The sequence below is a fragment of the Hippopotamus amphibius genome, chromosome 6, assembly GCF_030028045.1.
Source record: "Hippopotamus amphibius kiboko isolate mHipAmp2 chromosome 6, mHipAmp2.hap2, whole genome shotgun sequence".
NCBI classification, from domain to species: domain Eukaryota; kingdom Metazoa; phylum Chordata; class Mammalia; order Artiodactyla; family Hippopotamidae; genus Hippopotamus; species Hippopotamus amphibius.
The window spans coordinates 115,136,274-115,158,708 of NC_080191.1; the positions used below are offsets into that span (position 1 = coordinate 115,136,274).

Below are 22,435 nucleotides of genomic sequence, written 5' to 3' on the forward strand. Positions count from 1 at the left end.
GAGGGCCTAGCTCAGAACAGGCAGTGTCCTCTTTGTGGCCTAGGGCAGATGTGCTGGAACTGCCAAGCTGGCCCGGTGGAAGGAGACTGTCAGCTATAGAAAGATCAAAGTGACATCTTGAGAAGAAGGAGCCGACAAATGTGAATGCACCAGATCAAATAGCACTTCTAATTATGTCCAGATGGTCCACCGGTGGGGTGTTTGGTGCTAACTCATGGTTGACTGCTGCCTTAAAATGAATACTGTGATATAAAATACCCTGAATTGTATACTTTAAAAGGGTGGATTTTATGGTATGTGAATTATATCTCAATTAAAAAAAAAAAAAGAATGCTGAGAGCTGGGTTGTTGTGGAGCTGGGTCTCTGAGTCCTGGCTTGGACCCAGACCTGGTGGACCCATGAAGGTACTGCTGGTGCCGGGGCTTCTGGGCTGCGTCTCGAGGCATCAGTCACACACAGGGGCCAGTGTTCAGGGACCATGACATCCTGGCCCGGTCCTCACTGAGCCAGGAGACAAGACGGCGGCCCTGCACACAAGGCTCCTGTCCAGCTCACGTCCTCGGGGCCGGTGGACGGGTCTCAGCCACTCCCGGACTACTGGGCCCCAGTTTGCTGCCTACACCTGGGCATATTTCACCAAGCCCTCTGAGCCTGGTACCTGCTCTGCTGGGGCCAGGGGAAGAGTTAACCATTAACCCAGAGGTGAGAGAGAGGCAAGAGCCGGGACAGCCCCCACTGGCTGCCTTCCCTGCCCCCTAGGGCAGCGGGGGCCCCTCCTGGGTTGCACTCCCAGCTCTGTTAGCGGAGGCACTGGATGGGGGCAGGGCAGGCAGAGCAGAGCCGTCCCTGGCAGCGGAACTGGGCCTCCAAGCGTCCAGCAGAGCCACCTGCGCACACAGGGACTGGCCCCTTCATGGCCCAGGCCCCCTCATCACGAGTGCCCCGGGCAATCGGCAGACACTTCCCTCCCCAGGGCCAGCCCAGCAGCCCCCCAGGCCCTCAGCTCACCCGTCCCGGAGTTTGTTAGTTAGGCTGCGTCTCAAATGGCACCAAGAAGCCTACTCAACCCCTCTTCTGAGAAGACACGGCCCCTCACACCCGCTGGTGACCCTGTCGCTGGACGCTGTGGTGACCCGGCAAGAACACCAGCCAAACAATGTCGGCGCCTCTCCCGTCTTTCTCTGTGGGACACACTCAGGCACACGTGTGCACGGATGCATACACAAATACACACGCGTATGTGCGTGTAGGGCACACTGGTTTCTTTGACTCCCTGGTCTGTGCCAAGGAAATATTAAAATGACTCTTGACGGACTGTCTCCTGCAAAAGGCACAGATGCTTTGGTGCTAGCTCATGGTTGACTGCTGGTTTAAAATGGATGCTGTGATATAAAATACCCTGAACTGTACACTTTAAAAGGGTGGATTTTATGGTATGTGAATTATATCTCAATTAAAAAAAAAAGAGGGTTTCCCTGATGGCGCAGTGGTTGAGAACCTGCCTGTCAATGCAGGGGACACGGGTTCAAGCCCTGGTCCAGGAAGATCCCACATGCCGCGGAGCAACTAAGCCCGCGAGCCACAACTACGGAGCCCACACGTCGCAACTATTGAAGCTGGCATGCCTAGAGCCCGTGCACCTAGAACTCGTGCTCTGCAACAAGAGAAGCCACTGCAGTAAGAAGCCTGAACACTGCAATGAAGAGTAGCCCCCACTCTCCGCAACTACAGAAAGCCCACGTGCAGCAATGAAGACCCAACGCAGCCAATAAATAAGATAAATGAATAAAACAAAATAAAAAAAATCTTTAAAAAAAAAAGAAAAAGAAGAAAAGAATGCTGACAGCTGGGTCGCTGTGAATCTGGGCTGCTGGTTGCTGGCTTGGACCCAGACGTGGTGGGGCCATGGCCCAGGAGCTGGGGATGGGATGGTGCCCTCATCAGGCCTTATTGCACCAGGTCCAAGCTGTCCTCCAGGGCTCTTTGGGGCGCAGGTGGAGGTGAACAGGAGTCTCGTTGCCAAGCTGTTCTTTGGAGCGCCCTGCCACAAGCACTGCCATTTTGTCTGGACACCACATCTCAGCAAATGTCTCTGTGGGCTGGCGTGGCCGAGGGAAGCAGATGGGAGCAGCAGCTCCGCTGTTCAGGCCACCTCCTGCCTCTGAGGAAGGCAACCTAGCCACAGTCCACACAGCAAATCCCAGTCCGGGGCCTGGTAAGATGGGCATCCATGCTGCCTGCGTGGTGGGAGGCCACCTGGAGGGGGCTGGGGTGGAGGGGTGGCCGTGGGGTGCATTGTGCTGGGTGGGGAAGCTGGGGCCCACGGCTATCTGCAAAGTTGCTGAAAAGTCCTTGGATGTTCCCAATTCCTCCACCTGTTTGGCTCCATCTCTTGTGGGCAGGTAGGCGGGCTCAGGAAGCTGAGTTCTAGGGTCCTGCTTGGATACTCAACATGGCTGCTGAGTCCCTACACCAGCTGTGAAAATACTTCCCTCACTGCCGTGGAGGTGACTGTTCCCATCACAGGCCTGTCTGGGTGCCCGCTGCCCGGCCTCTGACTGACAACCCACATCCTGATGGGGAACCTCAGCATGCCAACTGGTCCACAGAGGCAGGGGCTTTGCTTCTGCTACAAGGACACCTGAGATTGAGAATGGCTTTCTCTTTTGTGGATTGGAGCGATGTGCTTTCCTGGGCCTTGGGCAGAAGCGCTGAGGCCACAGCCAGGGAGGCAAGGCAACACCCAACACCCTGCCACCCACGTGAAGACCCTCTGCGGAACTCCAAGCAGACAATGCACTGTCTCCCGGATGGTCCCAGACAAGGACTCTGTGCTGGCTGGGGGAGGGAAGGGTAAAGCCACCTTTGGACAGCCACTCCTACTGTAGAGTAACCACAGAGTGTGGCCAAAGCCAGTTAGGACAAAGCTACCTGGGGGGCTGCCTCTCTGCCAGACCCTCCCAGACTGAGAGAAATGTTCTCTGAAGAAAGCCAACCACATCCTCATTCCAACCTTCCCCTTAACGTAGCCTCACCAGTTCCCAGGACTTGGGGACCCTCCAAGAGGTGATGCTGTGTATGCTCCCTGCCTGGCAAGTAAGGAGGCACCTGCCTCACCCAAGGTTTTCTGCAATCAGAAGATGGAAACAGGCACTCTTCTCTCCTCTTGTATGAGAAGTGGCAGTCATTCTGAGCTGGTGGGTTATGGACATGCCCTGGCCAGTGTGTAAGAACCAAGGCACACAGGAGCACAGGGTAGGCGAGAGGAGGTCCAGCTCAGTGCTAAGTGGTCAGGGACTATGACATGGGTGGCCCCCCCAAAGTCCCCACCCCCTCTCCCTTCCCTCTCGGTGCAGTCTCTCACCTGTGCAGACACCGCTTTTAATTAATTTTTTTTTTTATTAAAATACTGTTATACCCAGTGGAATGCAGCAGCAATCCTGGTATAGGGTGGCATAACAAAACAGCCATGTTTACATTTTAAATATTCACGATAACTTAAACATACAGACACACACCATGGTCTTTGGCAGAAAATGTTCACAGCACAAAAAAAATACTTTAAAAGAAATACCAAATATTAATCCAAAATATATTAAGTTGGTTTTTTTTTTCTTTCACAATATTTTTTTGCCTTTTTTTCTCTTTTTTCATTTTTCTTTGTAAACAATGCACGTGAACCAAATGCATTTTTCAGCTTTAAAGAAGGGTTGGGGATTTAAAAAAATATGCAATTGTCCAGCAAATGCAAATGTTTAAAAAGGAAACTTGAGGAACCATGGGAATAAAATAACACATACAAAACCTAAAAACAGTAAAGGAAAAAAAAAAAAAGTTTCAAAGAGAACTAAAAACAGTCAAGACAAACTGCTAAAATCCACCAATCGCTTCGGGGGCTGAGCTGGGGGACTCTTTAAGACCAGAAGTCAAAGTCACTGCCGCTGGCAGGCTGCCACTGGATGCTTCACTCCAGTTCCCAAGCGCTGGCCCTGCTTCAGGGCGCTGGGCACGGGCGGCTTGAGGAGCCAGCCTCACGGCGCCATGCTGTGATGGGGGCTCCAGAGGACTGTCTGAGTCACGTCTCACGGACTAGTTTTCACCAGCATAGCTCCCTCTCCCAAGCCCTCCAGGATGGATGGACAAAGACCCTGATGAGAACAAGGCCATCTCTCCAGTTTCTTTCGGGAGACGTGGTGCTGGGAAGCCCACCACAGCTGATCCGTGTGGTGGCGGGCTTCATCTGGCTCAGGGCTCATAACCGAACTGACGGGAAGTCCCAGGGACAGGAGCTGTGGAGCCATTTCAAGAGGCTGGGGATGGGGGAGGGGGGGTGTCCCGTGGGCATTTCAAACAGGGTTCAAGGTGGAGAAAAAGACAGCCAATATCCCGTGGATCAACTGGTATCAAAATCCACGGGCCAAGGACTTGAGAAGGGGAGATGACTGGGGGGGGGGGGGAATCGCGACAGCAGGGACAGGAGCACTGAGGTGACAAATCTGAAACAGCCCCCTTTAGTCTTCTGTTCCACAAGAAAGGGAATTATATACAAACTGCACAGCACACCCCAGTCCTCTCCAAGTGAGGGGGTGAGGCTGTGGCCTCTGCGGGACTAACACCCTCAACCTGCCCCACGAGATGCAAGGCCGGGTCATCCCAAGGGGGCAGCGAGGAGCTGAGGAGCAGATGAGGTTGGAGGGACCACACTGAACCAGGCCTGACAACCAGCGCACCTGGTGTCCACGGGCAGCCATCCTCGGAGATCAGCCCTCAAATCAACACATCCCCTCTCTCCCTGCCCGAGTGCCCACTGGGGGTAAAGAAGGGGCTACTCCCTTCTGAGCAAAATTTGGGCTACAAGCTGGTAAAGGCCCAGTCCTCATTCCGCACGGGCCCAGGAGGAGTGTGGGGCTAAGGAGCAGAGTCTTCTGGGGGTGGGTGCTCACAGCTCCTGACTCCCCTGCAGCATCCTTCCTCAGCTCCTGGGACCAGACGGTCAACAGGAATGAGCACAGGGCCGGGGAAGGTGGGGAAGCAGCCACTAGAGGGGCTGTTGGAATGGCCGCGTGGCAGAGGGCAGAGGAGAGCAGGGAATGGTTCGGAGTCCCCAAGGCATCACCTCCTTCAGATGAGTATCTCCACCATGTCTGACAAGTCTTGGACTCTGGATATAGCAACAGAATCTGGCGAGATAAGAACACAGGCACATGCCAACCAGCGTTACCAGTCTGCTCTTTTAAATCCTGCCGTATTTAAAAGATAGGATCTATCTTCACCAACTTTTCCCTCCTCAGCTGCCCGGGTCCCCATAACCTGGCCAACCAAGCACAAAGCTCTGCTCCTTCTCGGCTCTCCATCCAGACCACCAGCCTCCGGAGTGGAAGATGCAGTTGTTTATAACTTGGGACTGGTTAGAGGGCTTGGAGGGAGGGTGGAGAGCCCTGAGGGAAGGAGGCTGCCGCATTCTTTTCATGCCTGTGGTTTTCTGAGATGGTGGGGCCCAGGCAAACATGCAAAGGCTAATGTAAAAAGGAGCAAACACATTCATGGCATCTTCTCAAATTTCTCCTTCCCGGACTCCTTTCAAACAGTCTTCTAACTTGAGAGTGCCATCAGGGGAACTTGCCAAGCTCCATGATCTTAGATATTTAGATTGGCAGTTAAAGATGTAAGGAAGGCTTCCAAAGAGAAGATAAAGAGTCTCCTAGGTGGATCTGTCTATAATCAGGGTTTTCAGTTCCTCTATTCATGCATCCAACCAGCTCTCACGTGTACTGGGGTGGGCCTCGCACCCTGTCACCCGTCCCTGTGCAGAGTGGGCAATGAGTAGGGCGGGGTCTTGGAAGAAAGGGCCAGGGGCTCTAATTCACACCCCAGCACGCCCTCAACCCCGCTCAGAAATCCGGGGGAAGCGGGGGAGACTTACCCAGCGAGGCTGTCCTCTGGCCACTGCTGCACCCCAGAAGGCCGTCGGGCTCCAGGCCCAGGCAGGCGGCGGCGCTGTCCGGGGGGCCGTCAGTCTGGGTGCTCCCATCCCTGCTGCCGTGTTTGGCATGGGCAGCTAGGGGCGCCGCAGCCACTGGCTCCTCTGCCGGGGTCCTGTCTGCTGCAAGGCAGGAGCTTCACAGTTATTGTCCATAAGATGGAGCCCCCATGAAGAACACCCCTACTTAACTGTACGTATTAGGGATGCAAATTGCTCTTGATTGGCAAGAACTTCGATTACAACTAAACGCTAACTATCAAGTTGGATTGGGTTCCACAAACTTTGAGCAGAAGAATCTTTCTCAAAGGGTTATAGATTAAATCTTAAAACCAGTAGGGACTCTCGGCTTTCTGTGGCATCTGCTTAGAAGGAGTGGAAGGGCTGGCCCAGAAGGTACATATGCACAGGGAGCTCTATTTTTACTTAGGTAGTAACTGGCTGGGGTCAGGGTGGTGGAATTTCCAGAGATGGAGGCTACAGCCTGTCTCTTCACAACCAGGGGGACAGCTGCGGGCTGCAGGGTCACTGGAGCCAGAGTATAAACTGGCTCCCCTGGGTGAGGGGTTAGGACGCCCTGGCTCCTCTGAGCCTCAGTTCTGGGAGAAAAGGCCTGAGCGCCACCTAGCCTCTGCCGCCCACCTGCCTCCTCTCACCTGCAGCCAGCCGGGCAGGGGCATCCACCTGCCGCTCGCTGGAGGAGAGCCCTTGCCAGCCCTGGGTTCCTGCTGCAGCCACGAAGATAGATGGCACTGACTTGGCGGGCCTCAGAGAGCCCTGGGTGGCCTTGCCAGGGTCTTTCCTGGAGCGCTGCTGAAGGACCTTGATCACTGCATCCTTCTCCAGGATCTGGGCATGGAGCACCTTTAACCTGAGGGGTGAGAGACCATGTTTACACCTTCAGACCTACAGATCCCATGGCCTCCACCCTTTCCGCCTCGTAGAAGCTGGAGGCAAAGCCCTCCCTACAGCCAAGCTGGGCTCTCTTGGCCTTGCAGCAGGGGCCAGGAGGGGGCCTTCAGAAATGCCATCACAGCTCTGGAACTGGATGCTTTGAAAACTACCAGTGCATGAGGTCCTGGGCCCTTCTCACACCAGCAAAAGCAGGTCATCAAGGGGTAGGTTCTGGGTTCACTGATAAGAGCAATGCCACAACCCCTGTCCTAGAGGGCCACCCCCCAGCTGTTGACCAAATGGGCTCAGTCTACGTGCGTGTGCTTTTGAGCCAGGTATAGGTCAAAGGCAAATCTTGTGGGGCCTCTGAGATTGTTTTTGGAGAGAAAATACTAGCTACCCCCAGGCCAGGGGCCTAGGCCACATTCCTTCTGGGGGTGGTACATGGAGTGGACTCAGTAGGAAAGTCTTAGTTCCTGATTTACATGGGGGAAGGGGAGCAGGTAGAGGCCCAGAGCCTTGGGTGGCACCCAACAGCGGGTTTCCTGGGCAGACCAAGGATTTGGTTGGTACCTCTGGGAAAGAATATGTGTATGATGCCAGCTGTGCCAAGAGCACGGAGGTCAGCTCAGAAGTAGGAGGGATTGTTAGGCAGGGTGGGGTAAGGGCGTTTATCAGATTAAGGACGAGCGGGGACTTGACACTGCCACCTGCCCCACCCAGGTGCCCGGCCTGCGATGCCCGACCTGCTTTCCATCTCCTGATGCCTGTGGCCGCCAGTGAGCAGGCCCTCGTTGAAGCTGCTGCTGGGCGAGGGCTGGGGGGAGTGCCGGATGAGAGTGGTGTCGCGCTGGGCGGCGGCCGTGGCGGCTGCATCCATGGCAAACTGCCTCATGGCTCGTTCCTCCAGATACTTCTGCTCCCACTTGGTCATATCGGCCTCCAGCGCCAGGACCTGCTCCTCCTTTTCCCGTAGCTGCTCCGACAGCCGCAGGGCACTGAGCTCTGGGGACCCACCGCTGCTACTGCCACCGCTGGGGGTGCCTGCCTGTCTCTGCAGAGAGAGGAGCACGTGGTCAGGGGAGGCAGTTGGGAAGTGTCGGCCACAGGTCCTGGCCCCCATACGAGGACTCTCACCGAGGCTTGTGCTTGGTCAGCCTTCACAGCACACTCTTCACAGCCCACTTCCACCCAGAGACACAGGGGAGCCACAGGTCCCCATACCCTTGCCCCAAATCCTGAGGCCACGGGGGGAGAGATCAGGTCTTCCTTTGCCTAGTGACCATATAAATCATCCTCCAAACTGAGAAGGGGTACAACTTAATGACATTGGGACAACGGTGAAAACTAGGACAGAACTGGGCAATCCAGGAGGGCTGGCTGGTCACCCTGCCTCTGTGGGAAGGGTCAGGATGGGAGTGGAGACAGAACTCTATCTAGTCTGTAAACACGAGAGCTATTTACGCGGTCCAAAGTGAGGAGATAAACACTCAGGATTTGGGTGACTACCTTCCCCCAAGATCTTGGGGAGACACACAAGAGGTGGCTAGTCTCCTCTGTCAAGGCTCCTGAGCGACTTCCTCTAGAGACCAAGTGGGCCAACCTGTGCTGCTGCTGAGGACAGAGACCAGGTCTTGCATCCCCGAGGTCAGCACATGGTCAAGAAGCCTCTGCTAAGCCTCTGCTAAGACTGGTGGCCGGGAGGGGCCTTCAGCGAGGCTGGCAGAGATGGCCCCGGCTTTCCAAGGGGGGCTTGGCCTGGATCTCGGCAGGGACCCGGGGGGCTTCAGAGCTGGCCTCCTCTGACGCTACCGCAGCTCTGCCAGCTCACCTGCTGCGCACGCAGGGACTTGAGCTCCTGCTCCAGGCGCGTCCGCAGCCGTAGCTCCAGCTGCTCACGCTTCTCGCAGGCAGCCTGCAGCTGCCCCAGGGCCTGCTGCAGCCGCTCCACCTTCTCCACGTAGGCCTGCTTCTTGCGCAGCTCCTCCTCGGCCCGCGCCGCCCGGCCTTGCGCGTTGCTCAGAGCCTGCTCCAGCAGCTCGGCCCGTCGCCGCTGGTCCTCCATGGCTCCGCGCAGCAGCGCCATCTCCCGCTCCAGCTTCTCCTGCTCCTGCTGCTGCTCGTAGCCTGCAGGGAAAGAGGCGGGAGGCCCGGTCCTTGACGGCCACCGCCTCGCGCGGCCCCGCTGAGCACCCTCCACGTGCCGGGCTCCGTGCCGACCCCTGCACGAGTGCGACTGCATCTGATCCTCTCAACAACCTAGGGCTTAGGTACCCTCATTAACCCCATTGTATGGGCCAGGAAACTGAGGCTCAGGTTAAGTCAGGAGTAAATGGCACCACCAGACCAGGGACCTTGCAGGAATCACTGGGCTACACTGTTCCTCTGCGGGGACATGGCTTTGTCAGGAGAGAGCCCCCAATTCTGCCCACTTGCGCCAGGTGTCACCATTTCCAAAACACATTCACCACTTCCCTTGAGTCTCATGGTGACGCTAGAGACTAGACGGGGAGGAACGGTGATGCCCATTTCCAGATGAGAAAACAGAGGCTCAGGCGGACTGTCTCGTGGTCATTATTCACGGGGAAGAATGAAGGAACGGGGAGGAGAACCACCGTGTGCTGCCTCGGGAGCCGGGCACTTACACATATCGTTCCACTTATTCCACTGAAGCCTGTCCCTCGAGACAGGATTTGACTCCCAACTTAATGGAGAGGAAACATAGGAGGTGAATGATGCTGCCAGGATGGGGACCCAAGTCAGCCTGCCTCTGAAGGACCAGGCTGTTGGCTGTGGTGTGAGGCCCTCACACTCAGAGGCCTCCCAAAGTGGCTTCCAGGGCTCCTTCTGTGGTCCCAGGTGCCCCTAGCCCTGGAGTATGGGGCTTTCCTGATGGACTCAAAGGCACTGTCTCTAGAGCAGCACTATCATAGCACAGTGGAATTTTCTACTGCAATGGACTTCTTCTACACCATGCCAACCAGTGTAGTAGCCACTCGGCATGTATGGCTATTGAGCACTGGAAATGTGGCTAGCGTGAGGGAGAAGCTGAATTTTTCATTTTATTTAATTTTAATTAATTTTAACCTTTGGGCCATGGGTGGCTAAGGGCCTATCATAGCAGACAATACAGGCTCTGGAACAGAAGAGGGAAGGCTTGGGACCCGGCAGGCAGAAGGGACGATTCATTTACTCAGGGCCCTGGGGCAGAGAGGGAGGACACAGGCGACCAACCCAGGTCAGCTCTGGTTCACTCTGGAATTTTTCAAGGCTGGGCCCAGGCTGGCCTCATTCTTTGGGGTGGAGGGAAAAGATGCCGGGGTTCAGTAACACTGAAATTGAGCCTTTCATCCTGACCTGGCCTGATACCTGAGTGCAGCGGAGGGGGCAGGCAGGAGTGCTGACGGGGACTTGGGACCTTGAGACAATGACCCTGTCCTGCGAGGCTTCAGAGAGCCCAAGAGCTTGCAGAGTTTGCAGGAGGCGTGCATCTCATTCCAGTCTTATGATGGTCCCGTCTTACAGCCTCAGAATCTGAGGCTCAGGTGAGAAGAAACTGCCCAAAGGGAACAGGGCTGGGAGAACCGCGCCTCAGGACTCAAGGCTGGGTACCCAGGGAGGGCAGGGCCTGACCTGAGCTAGGGGTCTGTATGGCTTGCCTAGTAGAAAAAGCAGATGGCACCGGTGATAGTGGCTACACGTCCCTCCTAGTGTTGACTGACTCCAGAAAAAAGGTGAGGTCAACCAGAGACATTTGCCCTGAGAATTCTGGTTTCCCCATGGCTATTAGGAGCCAGGAAGGGCGGCTTGGCTTTCCTCAGCCCCTGGGGAGGGTCCTGAGGACCCAGCCTTTGGCTTCCAGAGGCTTCCTGCAGCCTTGCACACCTTTAAGGCCCCGGCAGGGGCTGGGAGGCCTGAGACCTTGGCCATCCCCAGCCACCAGGAGAAAACCCTGGGCCTGGCAGGCAGAGGGGAGGACGGGGTGCTGGCCGGGGGAGCTCCCGGGCCGGGGTGGGAGGGGATCCGGGAGACAGGGAGGGGGGCCAAGGGCGGGCGAACAGTGGAGGGAGCAGGGGGCCTTTCACCCGGCCAAAGCGAGGCCCCACCGGGCCGTCCCAGTCCCTTTGTCCCAGTGTCCCTCCTGCCGCAGCGCGGGCGGGAGCGGCGGGGGTGGGGGGGGGGGCGGCAGCGGAACAGCCCGGGCTCAGGAATGCCGGGCATCCAGGTCACCCGCCGCTGCCAGATTCACGGCTGCTGCCGGGAGCCAAGAACAGCCTGGCGCTCGCTCCCCGGGGAGCGGAAACGCCTCCGGGCCTGCTCCCCCCTCGCCCCTCCCCCGCCTGCTCCCAGAAAGCCGCCCGTGACTTCCTTTCTTTGGCGGAGCCCGGCCCGCAAAGTCGGTTCTCTACTACAGGGCGCCCCACTCTGCCCCTTTCCAGAAACCCGTCCTCTCCCGACTCCCAACGGCGACTCCCGGGGCGGTCCCCTCCCCCCTCTCCATCACACCCCGCTCCCGCCCAACCCTAAGTCCGCGCCTCGCCCTGGTACAGCCCCGCCCACCTCCTGCCCACCCCCAACCCCCAGCCCTTCAGTGCTGGGCTCGCGCCCGCCCTGCTCAGGGCTGAGCCTCAGGAGGAGGGAGGTGCTGCCAGCCAGAGCTCAGCCCTCCAGCTGCCCCTCCACTTCTGGACACCTCTTAACTATCCAGCTTCAGCACGGTAGGCTTTCTGATGGGTTCCACCTTCCTCCAAGCCACCCTAGCACAGACACCAGCTACCCCCACTCCACCCCTTTGCAAACACCCTAACATCACTAGGGCACAGAATAAGAGCATACAGGAGGAGCTTAATAAATAACTGCTGCTTCTTCCTACTGTTGAGCTCTGGGGCTTCCTTTGTCCTCCCCCTCCCCCCAAACTTCCTGCCCACACCTGCACTTGAGCTGTCCTGCTGCTTCCTCACCGGTCACCCGCTCCCCAGCCCGCCACCCCACAGAGCCCCTCTCGCAGGCTGCTGGGGACCCCTCCTCATCTTGCCTCCAGGGTCAGGCCACCCTTGTTCCCTGGAATCTGTGCTGGGAAGACCCTGCTTCTTCCTCAAGTTTACTGCCTCTCTTGACCTCCTTGGCCCGGCACCTTCCTCACCTGTTCTCGCTCTGTGCCACGCCTGCCAGCGGCTCAGCACAGCTGTGCTAGTGAACAAATGAGTGACTCATCTGTTCTTCCAGAAGCCTCTGACCACCCACTTTAGGGGATCCTCCTGAACCCCTTCTTTAGGCTGCCCTGTTGGTTATGCTCTGTTTTTGGCTGGTGCGTCCACCTGTTAGGGCCCAGCCTCTCCAGGCTCCTCAGTTTCCCACATTCCCACTGGGCACCCTCTGGGAGACTCAGACTCTTCCTTCTCTTTCACCCAACCTGTCTCCAGGGCTGTAAGGCCTCCCCCGTGCTTCTGAAGGACACCGAACCCGTGGTCAACAGCACAGCTCAGCAAAGCACTGCTCCCCAGCTGTCCCTCTGTATCCACTGATCTCCCCAATACACAGAGAAGCAGATCTTGCTCCTCTTCAGAAACTACTGCTCCCCCAGGTCCAGTTCAGGGCTGGGTGCATAGCGGGCATTCAGTAAACCTGAAGTCCAAGCACAGCTTTGATAGAGGAGGCCGATCCTCCCTGTCCAGAGGGGGTATCCTGGCCCGGCCAGCCACACCTCTGGCCAGGCTCCTGAGTGGGACCCCGACTCACTCTGAGCCAGCAGCTTGGCCACCATGTCCTGACTGCCTGCCTGCGCCTCCTGCGTCTTGCTTGCCAGGCGCCGGTTTGCAGATTCCAATCTCTCTGTTTTAAATAAAGAAAAGATGTTTTAAGGAAAAATGTCTGAGTACAGCTGAAGCTGCCTGCCAGGGTGTCCCCTCCGGTCTTATCTGTCAGGCTGCATTCTCCAAGCTGGGGGTGGGCTCACAGGGAAGCCCCAGGTCACCCTGGAGCTCCGTGAGGGGCCCCAAGGTCTGGAACATACAAACAAGCATCCCTCTATCAAGGTGGCCCCCCGGGAGTCTCAGCCTGGTCCCCTCTGAGTGGATTTATACTACTATTACAGAGAACAGAGATTCTGAATGATTTCCTGGAACAGAGGAATCAAGCCGTCTGCAGGCGCTCCCCGCCCTCCCTCCACCTGGGCAAGCCGTCCTCACCTCTCAGATCCCGGTTGAAGTCCTGCAGCCGCCTCATCTCACTGTCCATCTTGTTCCGCATGGTCTTCTCCAGGGCCTCCCGCTTGGAAGACGCCCTCGTCAGGCTCTCGTGGGCTTCAGAGAGCCGCTGGATTTCGCTCTCCAGCTGCAAGAGGCAGACAGCAGAGCTGAAGGAAGGGGGGAGCTCCCAGGAAGGGAGTGGCATTGAGATCCCCTCCACAGACCCGGGCTGATCTCCATCACCAAGGGTGAGAGGAGAGGATGAGAAGCCACAGCAAAAACATCCACCTAGCCCTAGTGGGATGGGCTGCAGCCTGTAGCCTCCAGAGGTGAACCGGACTGCTGGAACAGGCAAGCCAGGGTCCCTTCATCTGTCCCAAGGTCCTGCGAACCCAAGGCCAGGTTCCCCAAAAGTGGCATGCCTGCAGAGTGACTAAGCACAGCTTTCTGAAGCCCAATATCCAGGAAGAAGCATTTTCCTCCTGTCTGGCTTCTACTGAGCAATCTGTGCACAAGGGGCCAGGAGTGGGCACTTGGACTCCAGCCATGGTCTGAAGGGTGGACCTGTCTTGGACACCACAGGACGGCCACGGGAAGCCTGAGGCCACCTCCTAAGGCTGGGCACTCAGCTGGTGACCCTTCACTAAGAAGGGAGCCCCAGACCCCAGCCTGAGCCGCCTCTGCCTGGAGTATTTCCTTCTTCAGCCATCACCATCCACCCCAGAGGGCCAGCCTGGCCCCAGCTGCCCCTCCCACTTGGCGGCTGGCAGGTTCCGCACGTGCTCCCAGCTGGCCTGTAATTCCAATAAGTCCCTCGTTTTTTTCGAAGAGGAGGGGCTTTCCCTGTGGCCAGGGCTGGCCTGGAACAGACTCGCTGTTGTGTGGGGGATACAAAGGCCTCTCTGTGGGAGGTGTCCACGGGAGGGGGTGTGTGCAGGGGAAGGGTGCGAGCGTGAGGGAACCGTGAATGGGTCCTTTCTAATCACCACTGGGCAGCAACTGCATGTGCCCCAGGCCTGCCCTGCCGGCTGCTCCCCAGCTGTCTGCAGTCCGCCAGGGAGGGTGCCTGCGGGATGCGGGTGGGGGGCTGGGGGATGGCTGAGAAGCCCAGCCAGACCAGCTCTCAGGCTCCTCTGCTTCCCCTGGGACGGCCCCCTCCCCGGTCAGCCCCATTGGGGTCCCTTCGTCCCCCTGCCCCTCAGAGGCCCCCACAGGGCCCACCTTCTCGATGCGGCCAGCCTTCTCCGCTGAGCTCTCCAGCTCCCTCTGCAGCCTCTCGTTGTCCCTCTGCAGCCTGGCGTTCTCCCTCAACACAGTCTCCACCTGGGCCAGGTGGGCACTGCCTGATGTGGCCGAGGAGGCCTGGGTGCTTGCGGGGCCCTCCACCCCAGGTGGGCTGAGGGAGCCTAGAGGGCCATGGCTGAGGGCAGCTGGGGGGTGCTCCTGGGGCTGCTGCAGGTACTGGTACTGCTGCTGCTGCTGGAGGAACACAGGGGGCACCTGGGCCTGCAGGATCCTGGGGAACAGAAGAGTAGGTGCTCAGAGGCCGCAGAGCCACCCCAGCCCTCCCGGGCAGACGGCCTCCCCATAGTGTGAGGTGCGACCCATGGTGTCCCCAAGACCTTCAGGGGCCAGGAGAGCAGGGCTGGAGGGGACTACCATCGGCATGCTTGTGTCACGCCCAGCCTCACTGTGGCCAAGGCCCTGGGGATCAGCCTCAGCTATCCCAGCAACCCGTGCTTAAATAATACATGTTTAAAAACGCACCCTGACCCTTCAAATCAATAGAAGGCTTTTCTTGAGTCTGGAAGTCACGTGCATCAAGACTGAACACACAGCCTTCCAGGCCTCTGGGCCACTTGGTGGCTGGGCCGCGGCAGCTGCCCCATGTGTGTTCCGGCCGCCACGGTCAGGCCCTGGGCGCACCTGCCGGCGCGGCACCCTCACTTCTTCTCCCTCCTAGTTTGGGTCCCGTCACCCCTTGAAAAAACATTTTTAGAACACCGTGGCTAAGGTTAAAGCGGCGAGACAGATGTCAGGGTTAGAGCCTGGGCTCGAGTCTGACAAAAGAGGCATTCCAGTTCCGGCTCCAGTGTTTGAGCCCGCAGTGCGGCAGGCCTCTGCTCTCCTGAGGCTGAGGGTCTCAGCCTCAAGGGGGTTTGGCAGGGCTGCATTTGCCTGGCAGAGTGCTGGGCCTGCAGCACGCGCTCCCACGACGGCCCATCCTCTGCTCTCCTAGTGGCCACGGCAGCTTACTCTGCTCAATGACTAAATGTCACCCAAACACTTGATTTTCTGGGGCGTCGGGGCTGCCTCTGGACTATGACAATAGCCTGAGTTCAGGGACCATGTTCCACTGGTGTAACATCAGCCTCAGGGCCCCATGTCAAGGGAAGGAGCAAAGAGTAAGAGATATGTGGGGTCACAGAGCCTTTCTGGGGCCTTGTGGCTCTAAGCGTAAAAGAACAGATGGCCTCAGGTCCACCGGGAACTCTCCCAAGTCCCGGAAACCCCACAGGAGTCCATCACCTCAGCACCCACGCCCGCCCTTCCCCTCATCCCTCCCCTTCATCCTTCCCGCTCCAGACTCCGGCTTCCCTCCTCTTCTTAGGATCCTAGGCTAAAAGAACAGTCTCTGCCCCCAGTTCCCAGCAAGCAAGCCTCATCAGGTAGGCCGAAGGAGAGGCTGGCAGATATATTCTCTTACTGCCCGAGGCAGAGCTTTCAGTGAGAGCTGAGCGGGTCCCCACTGGAATGTGCAAACTCTCCCTGTGCTGCTAAATGTGGCATCTTGGGGTTGCTTCTTGAACTTGCCCCCCCTGCCCTGGGCCAGGCAGACACAAATGGCATTCTTTGGGGATGACTTGGCTCTGAGAAAGAATAGAGCCTCCTTTCCTTCACACTTGCTCTCCCTTCCCCTTGCCGGCCCCCCCCCCCCCCCCCCCCCCGCTCTTTTTTTGTTCTCCTGCAAACAGTCTACTTCCTTTCCACGATATTATCTTTTCCTGACAGGGCTCAGTAAGGCTGGTCCAAGAGAAGAAACCGCAACTCAGCTTCCGAAACTCTCCCAGGACCGAGCCCTGAGAAGGGAGATAAGGTAGGGGGCCTGGGACGTGGAGGCTGGCAAAAACCCACAGGCTCTGTCCTCTGGTGCCTCCATTCCAAGGCCCTCCCGTCACTCATTTCTCGAGAGCAAAGAAAGGCACCTTTCCCGCGAAAGGCCACATGGTGGGAAAGCGGGTGACTAAGTGAGGACTCAGCAGGCATGAAGAGAACCAGACTTGGACCTTGGGCCATCAGAGGAAGGGAGTCTGCAAACCTCCAGGCTCCTCTGGTGGGGTTTCCTGGACCCTTGTTGGGGGGAGATGCAGGCGTGTGAAAAGGGTGTGTCAGCTTCTCAGGAGAAGGTGCAGGGCCAAGCGAGAGCCTCATTTCTAGGAACACTATTTCTGCAAACTATCTGAGCTTCCTGCCCCCACCGGGCATCCCTGCTTCCATTCTTGCCCCTAGCATCCATTCTCCACATGCAACAGAGGAACCTTTTTAAAAAGGTAAGCCAAATCGCTACCTCTAAAGGCTTCCCTTCACACTCAGCATCAAACGCTAAGCCCCCCCATTAGCCTCTCTGGAGCCTCCACAGCAAGGGGCTCCCCTGGACTGAAAATCCTCTCCCACTCCAGACTCTAGCCACATGGACCACACAGAAAACCATGAAAGGAAATGAATGGTAGGCACAGGGCAGCTCCTGCACGGGTGTAGGAACAGGGAAAGGTCTCTAAGGAGGCCATCTGGTCCTTTCTTTCCCGCTTACAGTTAGGAGTGCCTCCCAGTAATCACAGAAAGCAAACGTGTCCACTTGTTCTTAGAAGCCTCCAGAGGAGGCCCCACCTTCTTCGCGCTTAACTTAGAAACAGTTTGGCAATAGTGTCCTTGTCTTGCAAGTTCTTTCTGAAACCTAACCTTTAACCCCCTGCTGTAATTCACAGCCTCTGAGAACCCTGGTTACTTGACTGCTACAGCCAATTAGACAATGGTGTCCTTCTCTGAATTAAAGCAAGGGATGCCACGAAGTTCTCATGTGACCCTGGCTAAATCCCTCTTTCCTTCCAGCATTAGCTCCGACTTTGGGAGGGAGAGGGTATCATCAGCCTTCCTCTGGAGCTCACCAGCCCTCTGGAGGCTCTTCACCCCGGGGGAGGACTACACTGGAAGGAAGTCAAGAGCTTGAAGACCGAGGTGGGCAGTTACCTGACTTCCGCATGCTGGAAGTGCGGGTTGCCACGGGCGCGGTACCGCGGGTCGGTGACGGCAGAGGTGGTCTCGTGAGCTAGCATGATGTGTGGGTACTGAGGTGGAGGTCCACGGGGCTCCGGACCCTCCGCAGGGGCACCCCTGGGAGGGGGACCCTGCTGGTTGCGGGCCAGCTGGGGGAAGCTGTGGGAGGCGCTCATGTGGCTGGGGGTGCGGGCCCCGTTCCTCTCCAGGGACAGCTGCAGGAGCCGCTCGCTCAGGGAGCGCACGTGCCCGTGCCTCAGCTCGCGAAGGGCCTCATCCTGCCTCCGACCGCCTCCCGGGGCCCCGCGGGGATCCCGGTCCCCCATGTGTGGCCGGGGCCCCGCCTGCTGGGCTGCGTAGTACTGCGAGTGGGCTTTGGCCTCCTCATAGGTGGGCAGCTCCTCGCCCTTGCCGGGCTGCGGGCACAGCCGGTAGAGGCTGTTCTCTGCCAGGTGGGTCTCGGTGCCCTGGTGCTCTTGGCCCTGGGGCTCCTGCCTTGTGGCCTGCTGCAGCACCTGACTGTCCTCGGGTGCTGCGTACTCCGTGGGGGCCTGGGGGCTCCCTGTGCCCCCGGCCCCGGCCCCACCCCGCAGGGCCTGCTGCTGGATGGCCAGCAGCGTGCGGGTCTCGGTCAGGTTGCCATAGCGCAGCTGCTCCTGGATGAGGCGGTGCAGGACCGTACCCGAGGAATCTTCCAGCGTCCTCATGCTCCCTGGGCTTGCACACACCCTCCTGGACAAAGGCCAGCGGCACCTGGCCCCAGAGCACCTGGGAGGAGAGAAAGAAAGCGCTCAGTGGGAGCACATGGGAAAGGCGGCCCCTTTCCATCACTGCCAAAGGCATAATGGTAAAGAGCAAGGCTATGGAGGGGCACACAAGCCTTGGTCCAACTGCCAAGGCTGCCACCTACTGACCAAGGCAAGTCAGCTAACTTCCGAGCCTCAGTTTCTCCACTGGAAATATGGAAAGAATAATGCTAACCTCATGGAGTTGAGAATTAAGAGGCAATGGCTGTGGAGCTCCCAGTGCACCACAAATCCTTGGCAAAGGACTGCCGTTATAATCATATTCATGGAGACTTACTGTGCCTAGAGAAAGACACCAGTCACCTAGACACCAGGAACCTCAGCCTCCTGCAGTCAGCTTCCCATCAAAGAGCAGGATGAGAGGCTCCAGGGCAGGCCTCGGTCAGCTCTCACCACTGAGCCCTCCAGTCCAGGGGTAGACAGGGCTCCAGTTCATGGGCAGGTGGTAAAGAATGAGTCTGGCCAGATAGAAGCCTTAGGCAAACAGCCCCCAGGACCCTCTAGGTCGAAGCATGCCTGAGCCCCGGCCTTGGCACAGCTAACTCACCATGCCTTACCCTGCTGAGCCCTCCCTGTCATGGGATGACCTTGGCAGTCACTCTGCAAGGTGAACAGGAAGAAGGAGAAAATGTATCTGGATTGGTGAATAAGGGATGAAAGAAGAGAGACTACAACAGGGCGATGGTTGTATGAGATGAGGCAAAAAGGTGCCACCCATCAAGGTTTGTGGGCCAGTCACACAGTCTGAGTGCTGAGAGTAAGTGCACACGTGCTCCAGGAAAAAGAAAGGGTGGCACGATGGCTTTAATTTTATGATTACTGCCCCCAGCCCCGCCCCCACACTGGTTCCTTGCAAGTGCCCTGATGGTCCTCTAGGCCCGCAGGGGATGGGCCCTCATCATCCTGACACTGGGTGACACCACTGGAGCTGCCTGAAGGAGTAAGGGAGCGAGCAGGGAGGCTCTTGGCTGCAGGGATCTGGGGCTGGGGGCTCTGAGCCTAAACTGCAGGGAGATAATATCTCCTGTAGAAGGTGTCCCCCCTTCTGAGCCTGGGCTCCCAGTGGCTCAAGGCCTGGCTGGCTGTCCACCTCACCCGGCTTTCTTTCCACAGCCTCCTCCAACACAAACCTCCAAACTGGGATTTAGGGAAGACCAAACAAAACCTCCACAGGTCCTGTGTGTATGGGAGAAGGACACGGGAGGAATGCAGCCCCTCCTCTGCCACAAAACAAGCCCCGGCGCCGGGCTCCAGTTAGGGCTTGGCCGGTTGGCAGAGCAGCTATTCCATTCCCTCCTCCCAGCTGCCCAGAACTGGGGAGAGGGAGATGAGTCTGGAGGGCATCTCTGGATTCGTCCTTCCGGGCATCCCATCTCTCACCCTCCTTACCCCCACCCCCCCCAACACACACACACAAGGAGGGGAGATGCGAGACTCCAGAGCTACCCAAGGTTCCAGAGCTACCTGAGGCAAAACAAACAGGAATCAATTCTTCCTAGCGTTTCACCCACCGGGCATTTCCTAAGTTAATCACTTTCTGGGCTGACTCCAGTAGAGAAGGACCGGGGAATGCAGCTTTCTCGACAGATCCCAGGCCACCTCCCCTCAACAGTGTGCCTCGCAGCAGGGAACACCTCCCGCGCCTCTCAGCCCGCGTTTGTCCAGGTCAGGCCCCTCAGACGCACCTCCTTTCAGCCGAGCCGTTACTAACATCTGCGCCCGCGACCCGGGTGGTGCGCCCCCGCTGCACTGGCGCGCCCGGCTCTCTGAAACACCCCCTTCTAAGCAAGCACGCAACTCTGGCCTTTGCCTGGGCTCACGCTCGCCTAAGGAACCGAAGCGAGGGTCTCTAAGTCAGATCGCACCCCAGCGAGGGATCCCGCCCTACCCGGACTCCTGGCAGAGCACGAGCACCCGGTGGCCGCCGCTCCGCCTGCAGCGGGTGGACGACGGTAGCCCGTGGCCGGGAGAGGTCTTTAAGCGTCGTGGATCCGCCTCCCTCCCTCCCTCCCGAGCCTTCTTTGTTTTCCAAATGCTCCAGCGCTGACGTCACCGGGCTGGACGGCAGGCTGCATTCTTTCTAAGTGAGAGCCAGACCATGGCTCCAGAGAGGATTTTCCAAGGAAGACAAAGAGGAATTCTTGGGCTAGTTGGGGGGCAGAGACACCTGGAACCCCCACCCAACCAAATCACCCCCCAGGGCCCTGCAACTTGAGCTCCAAGCGGCGCCTCCCGCCCCGATTCGCGCCCCTCTCCCCGACCCGTAACCCAGAACACCCACTCCGCTCTCCCCAGAGGCTGCCCCCTCCTCCAGCCCCAGCGGACCCGCGCGCCTTCGACAGACCCCAGGCGCCCCTCGAGACGCCCCCGGGCGGAGCGGCCCTCGCCCCGCTTCGCGGCTGCCGGGAGAGGCGCGCTGCGCCTGGAGAACGCTGCATTCACTCCCGCTCCCGGAAAAGGCCGGGCTGCAGCGGGGGTGCGTCTCTGCGGCCCCGCGCGCTCCCCGAAGCGCCAGGCGGCCTTCCTTACCGCTGCGGCCCGCGGGCGCTCCGCGCGGTCAGCCCCGACGACCCAGCCCGGCGCGGCGCGGCTCGGCTCAGCGCGGCGGCGGAGGTGCGCTCTCGGCGGTGGCGCCGACGCTCTGGCCGCTCGGGCCCTAGCGCGCAGCCCCAGGGTCGGCCCTCGCCGGAGGCGGCTGCTATGCCAGGAATGTGAGAGTTTCAGGTTCCCCCTGGGGATCAAAGCGAACCACAAATAACCTCGCGGCGCGCCGCCCTCCTCCGCCCTCCGCCCTCCGTCCTCCGCCTCCTCCCGCTCCCTCCTCCCCGCCCCCGCTTTCCTCCGGGGAGGCGGCGCTGCGGCCCCGGCCGCCCCGGCCGCCCCGGCCTCCCGGCCTCGCTGCGCCCCTCCCCGGCCCGCGCCCCCGCTCTGCCTTCGGAGCTGCTGGGGACTCATGAATCCAACTCGCCCCTTACCGCCCCCAAGCACGTCCCTGCCTTCCTCTCACTCCTCCAGGCCCATCGGCCGGACGGCACTGAGGGATGTACAGCGTGTCGCCCCGAGGGACTCTGGCTGTTGCTTCGGGACATGGTTGGGGGTGAGGGGGCTCTGTGTGTGTGTGTGTGTGTGTGTACACAGGGAGTGAGGACTGCAGAGATGTCCATATCTGCCCGGCTTGAACCGTGCCCCTGGCGAAGAGATGACTCTTGCTTCAAGCACGTAGCCTCGCTGGTTGTCGCCGGCGGCAACCTTCGAATTGCACTTTTTTGTTTACAAACACCTTCGCCAGCTCTTTCCGGATCTGTCTCCACAGGAAGTGTGGATCTGGGTTGAAAAATCTGGTGTATCTGACCCACTTAACCAGCTGAATCACCCACCGCCAGGTGCTTCGTCCAGTTCTTCCCAAAGAAGGTAGTAAGGGGCACCCCTTTAGGGAGAGCACACGGATGCTTCTGCCTGGTCATCCCATCCAGCCCTTCCAGTCATCCTCCCAGGGATTTCTTTTATCACCCCTGTCTTATAAATGAGGAAACCAAGGCTCAGAGAGGTTAATTAACGTGCCCAGGGTCACACAGAGAGTAAGTGATGAAGCCAGTGGGCTGCTCAGGCTGTCACTCCCAAAACTTTTCAGGAGCCACCGGAATCCGGGTTCCCTAGGTGAATAGGGCAGACCCTGGGAGCCCTCGTCTCTTCATCTGCCCTCTCTCTGTTCTGGTTTCTTCATTTCCCTCCACACCCCTGCCAGCCAGGGGTCCTGCCTTATGTCCACTTCTGTTGCTCCTGCTGTTCCTCCTCTGGATGGAATTCTGTCCTCTGCCCCTGGGACCCTTCCTCCCCAGCCTTTGCACTAGGCTGGGCCATCTGTGCAGATGGAAACCCCCTCTTGGAAGAGCCTGCTCTGACAGACCCTCCCTACTGGCGCGCACTCCCCCAGTCCTGTGTGCCCTTCCTGGGCCCCAGCCACACTGAGCCTCTCAGGGCCTCCATGTGTGAGGCCCAGGCCCCTGTCCACCCTGAGAATGAGGGCTGACAATCCCCCCTTGACCGGGTCCTCTCCACCTCCCCTCGCCGTGGAGTTTGCCAAATCCACTAGAGGGGACCGGGACAAGAAAACTCGATAAGTTCAAAGAGCTGTTTGCTAGCCAGGGACATTGTTAATTTTTAATAAAACCCTCCCCCAAAATGTGTGTATGAGTGTGTGACTTACTTGGAAGCCAAATATTGCATTTCAAACACAGGAGTACCTTGTTTTGTGTGCTATGCTTTATTGCACTTCAAAGATATTGCATTT

At 58.4% G+C, this 22,435-nt stretch overlaps 1 protein-coding gene across 3 annotated transcripts; it reads right to left on the bottom strand.

The window, feature by feature from the left end:
* Positions 1 to 3,390: 3,390 nt before the first annotated feature.
* Positions 3,391 to 20,867, bottom strand: AMOTL2 (angiomotin like 2). 3 transcript variants are annotated; one of them, XM_057738897.1, is made up of 10 exons: positions 20,674 to 20,867; positions 17,312 to 18,106; positions 14,285 to 14,579; positions 13,064 to 13,208; positions 12,615 to 12,707; positions 8,707 to 9,002; positions 7,622 to 7,929; positions 6,638 to 6,852; positions 5,925 to 6,101; positions 3,391 to 5,181 (listed from the first exon to the last, which is right to left on the bottom strand). In XM_057738897.1, exons 2-10 carry the CDS (start codon positions 18,043 to 18,045, stop codon positions 5,123 to 5,125), a joined length of 2,322 nt encoding a protein of 773 aa, XP_057594880.1. In that variant the 5' UTR covers positions 18,046 to 18,106; positions 20,674 to 20,867; the 3' UTR covers positions 3,391 to 5,122. The 3 variants fall into 3 exon arrangements, with proteins under 3 accessions (XP_057594880.1, XP_057594878.1, XP_057594879.1); XM_057738895.1 differs by having other exon boundaries at positions 5,925 to 6,104; XM_057738896.1 differs by lacking the exon at positions 20,674 to 20,867 and adding an exon at positions 20,033 to 20,116 and having other exon boundaries at positions 5,925 to 6,104.
* Between the last annotated feature and the right edge of the window lie 1,568 nt (positions 20,868 to 22,435).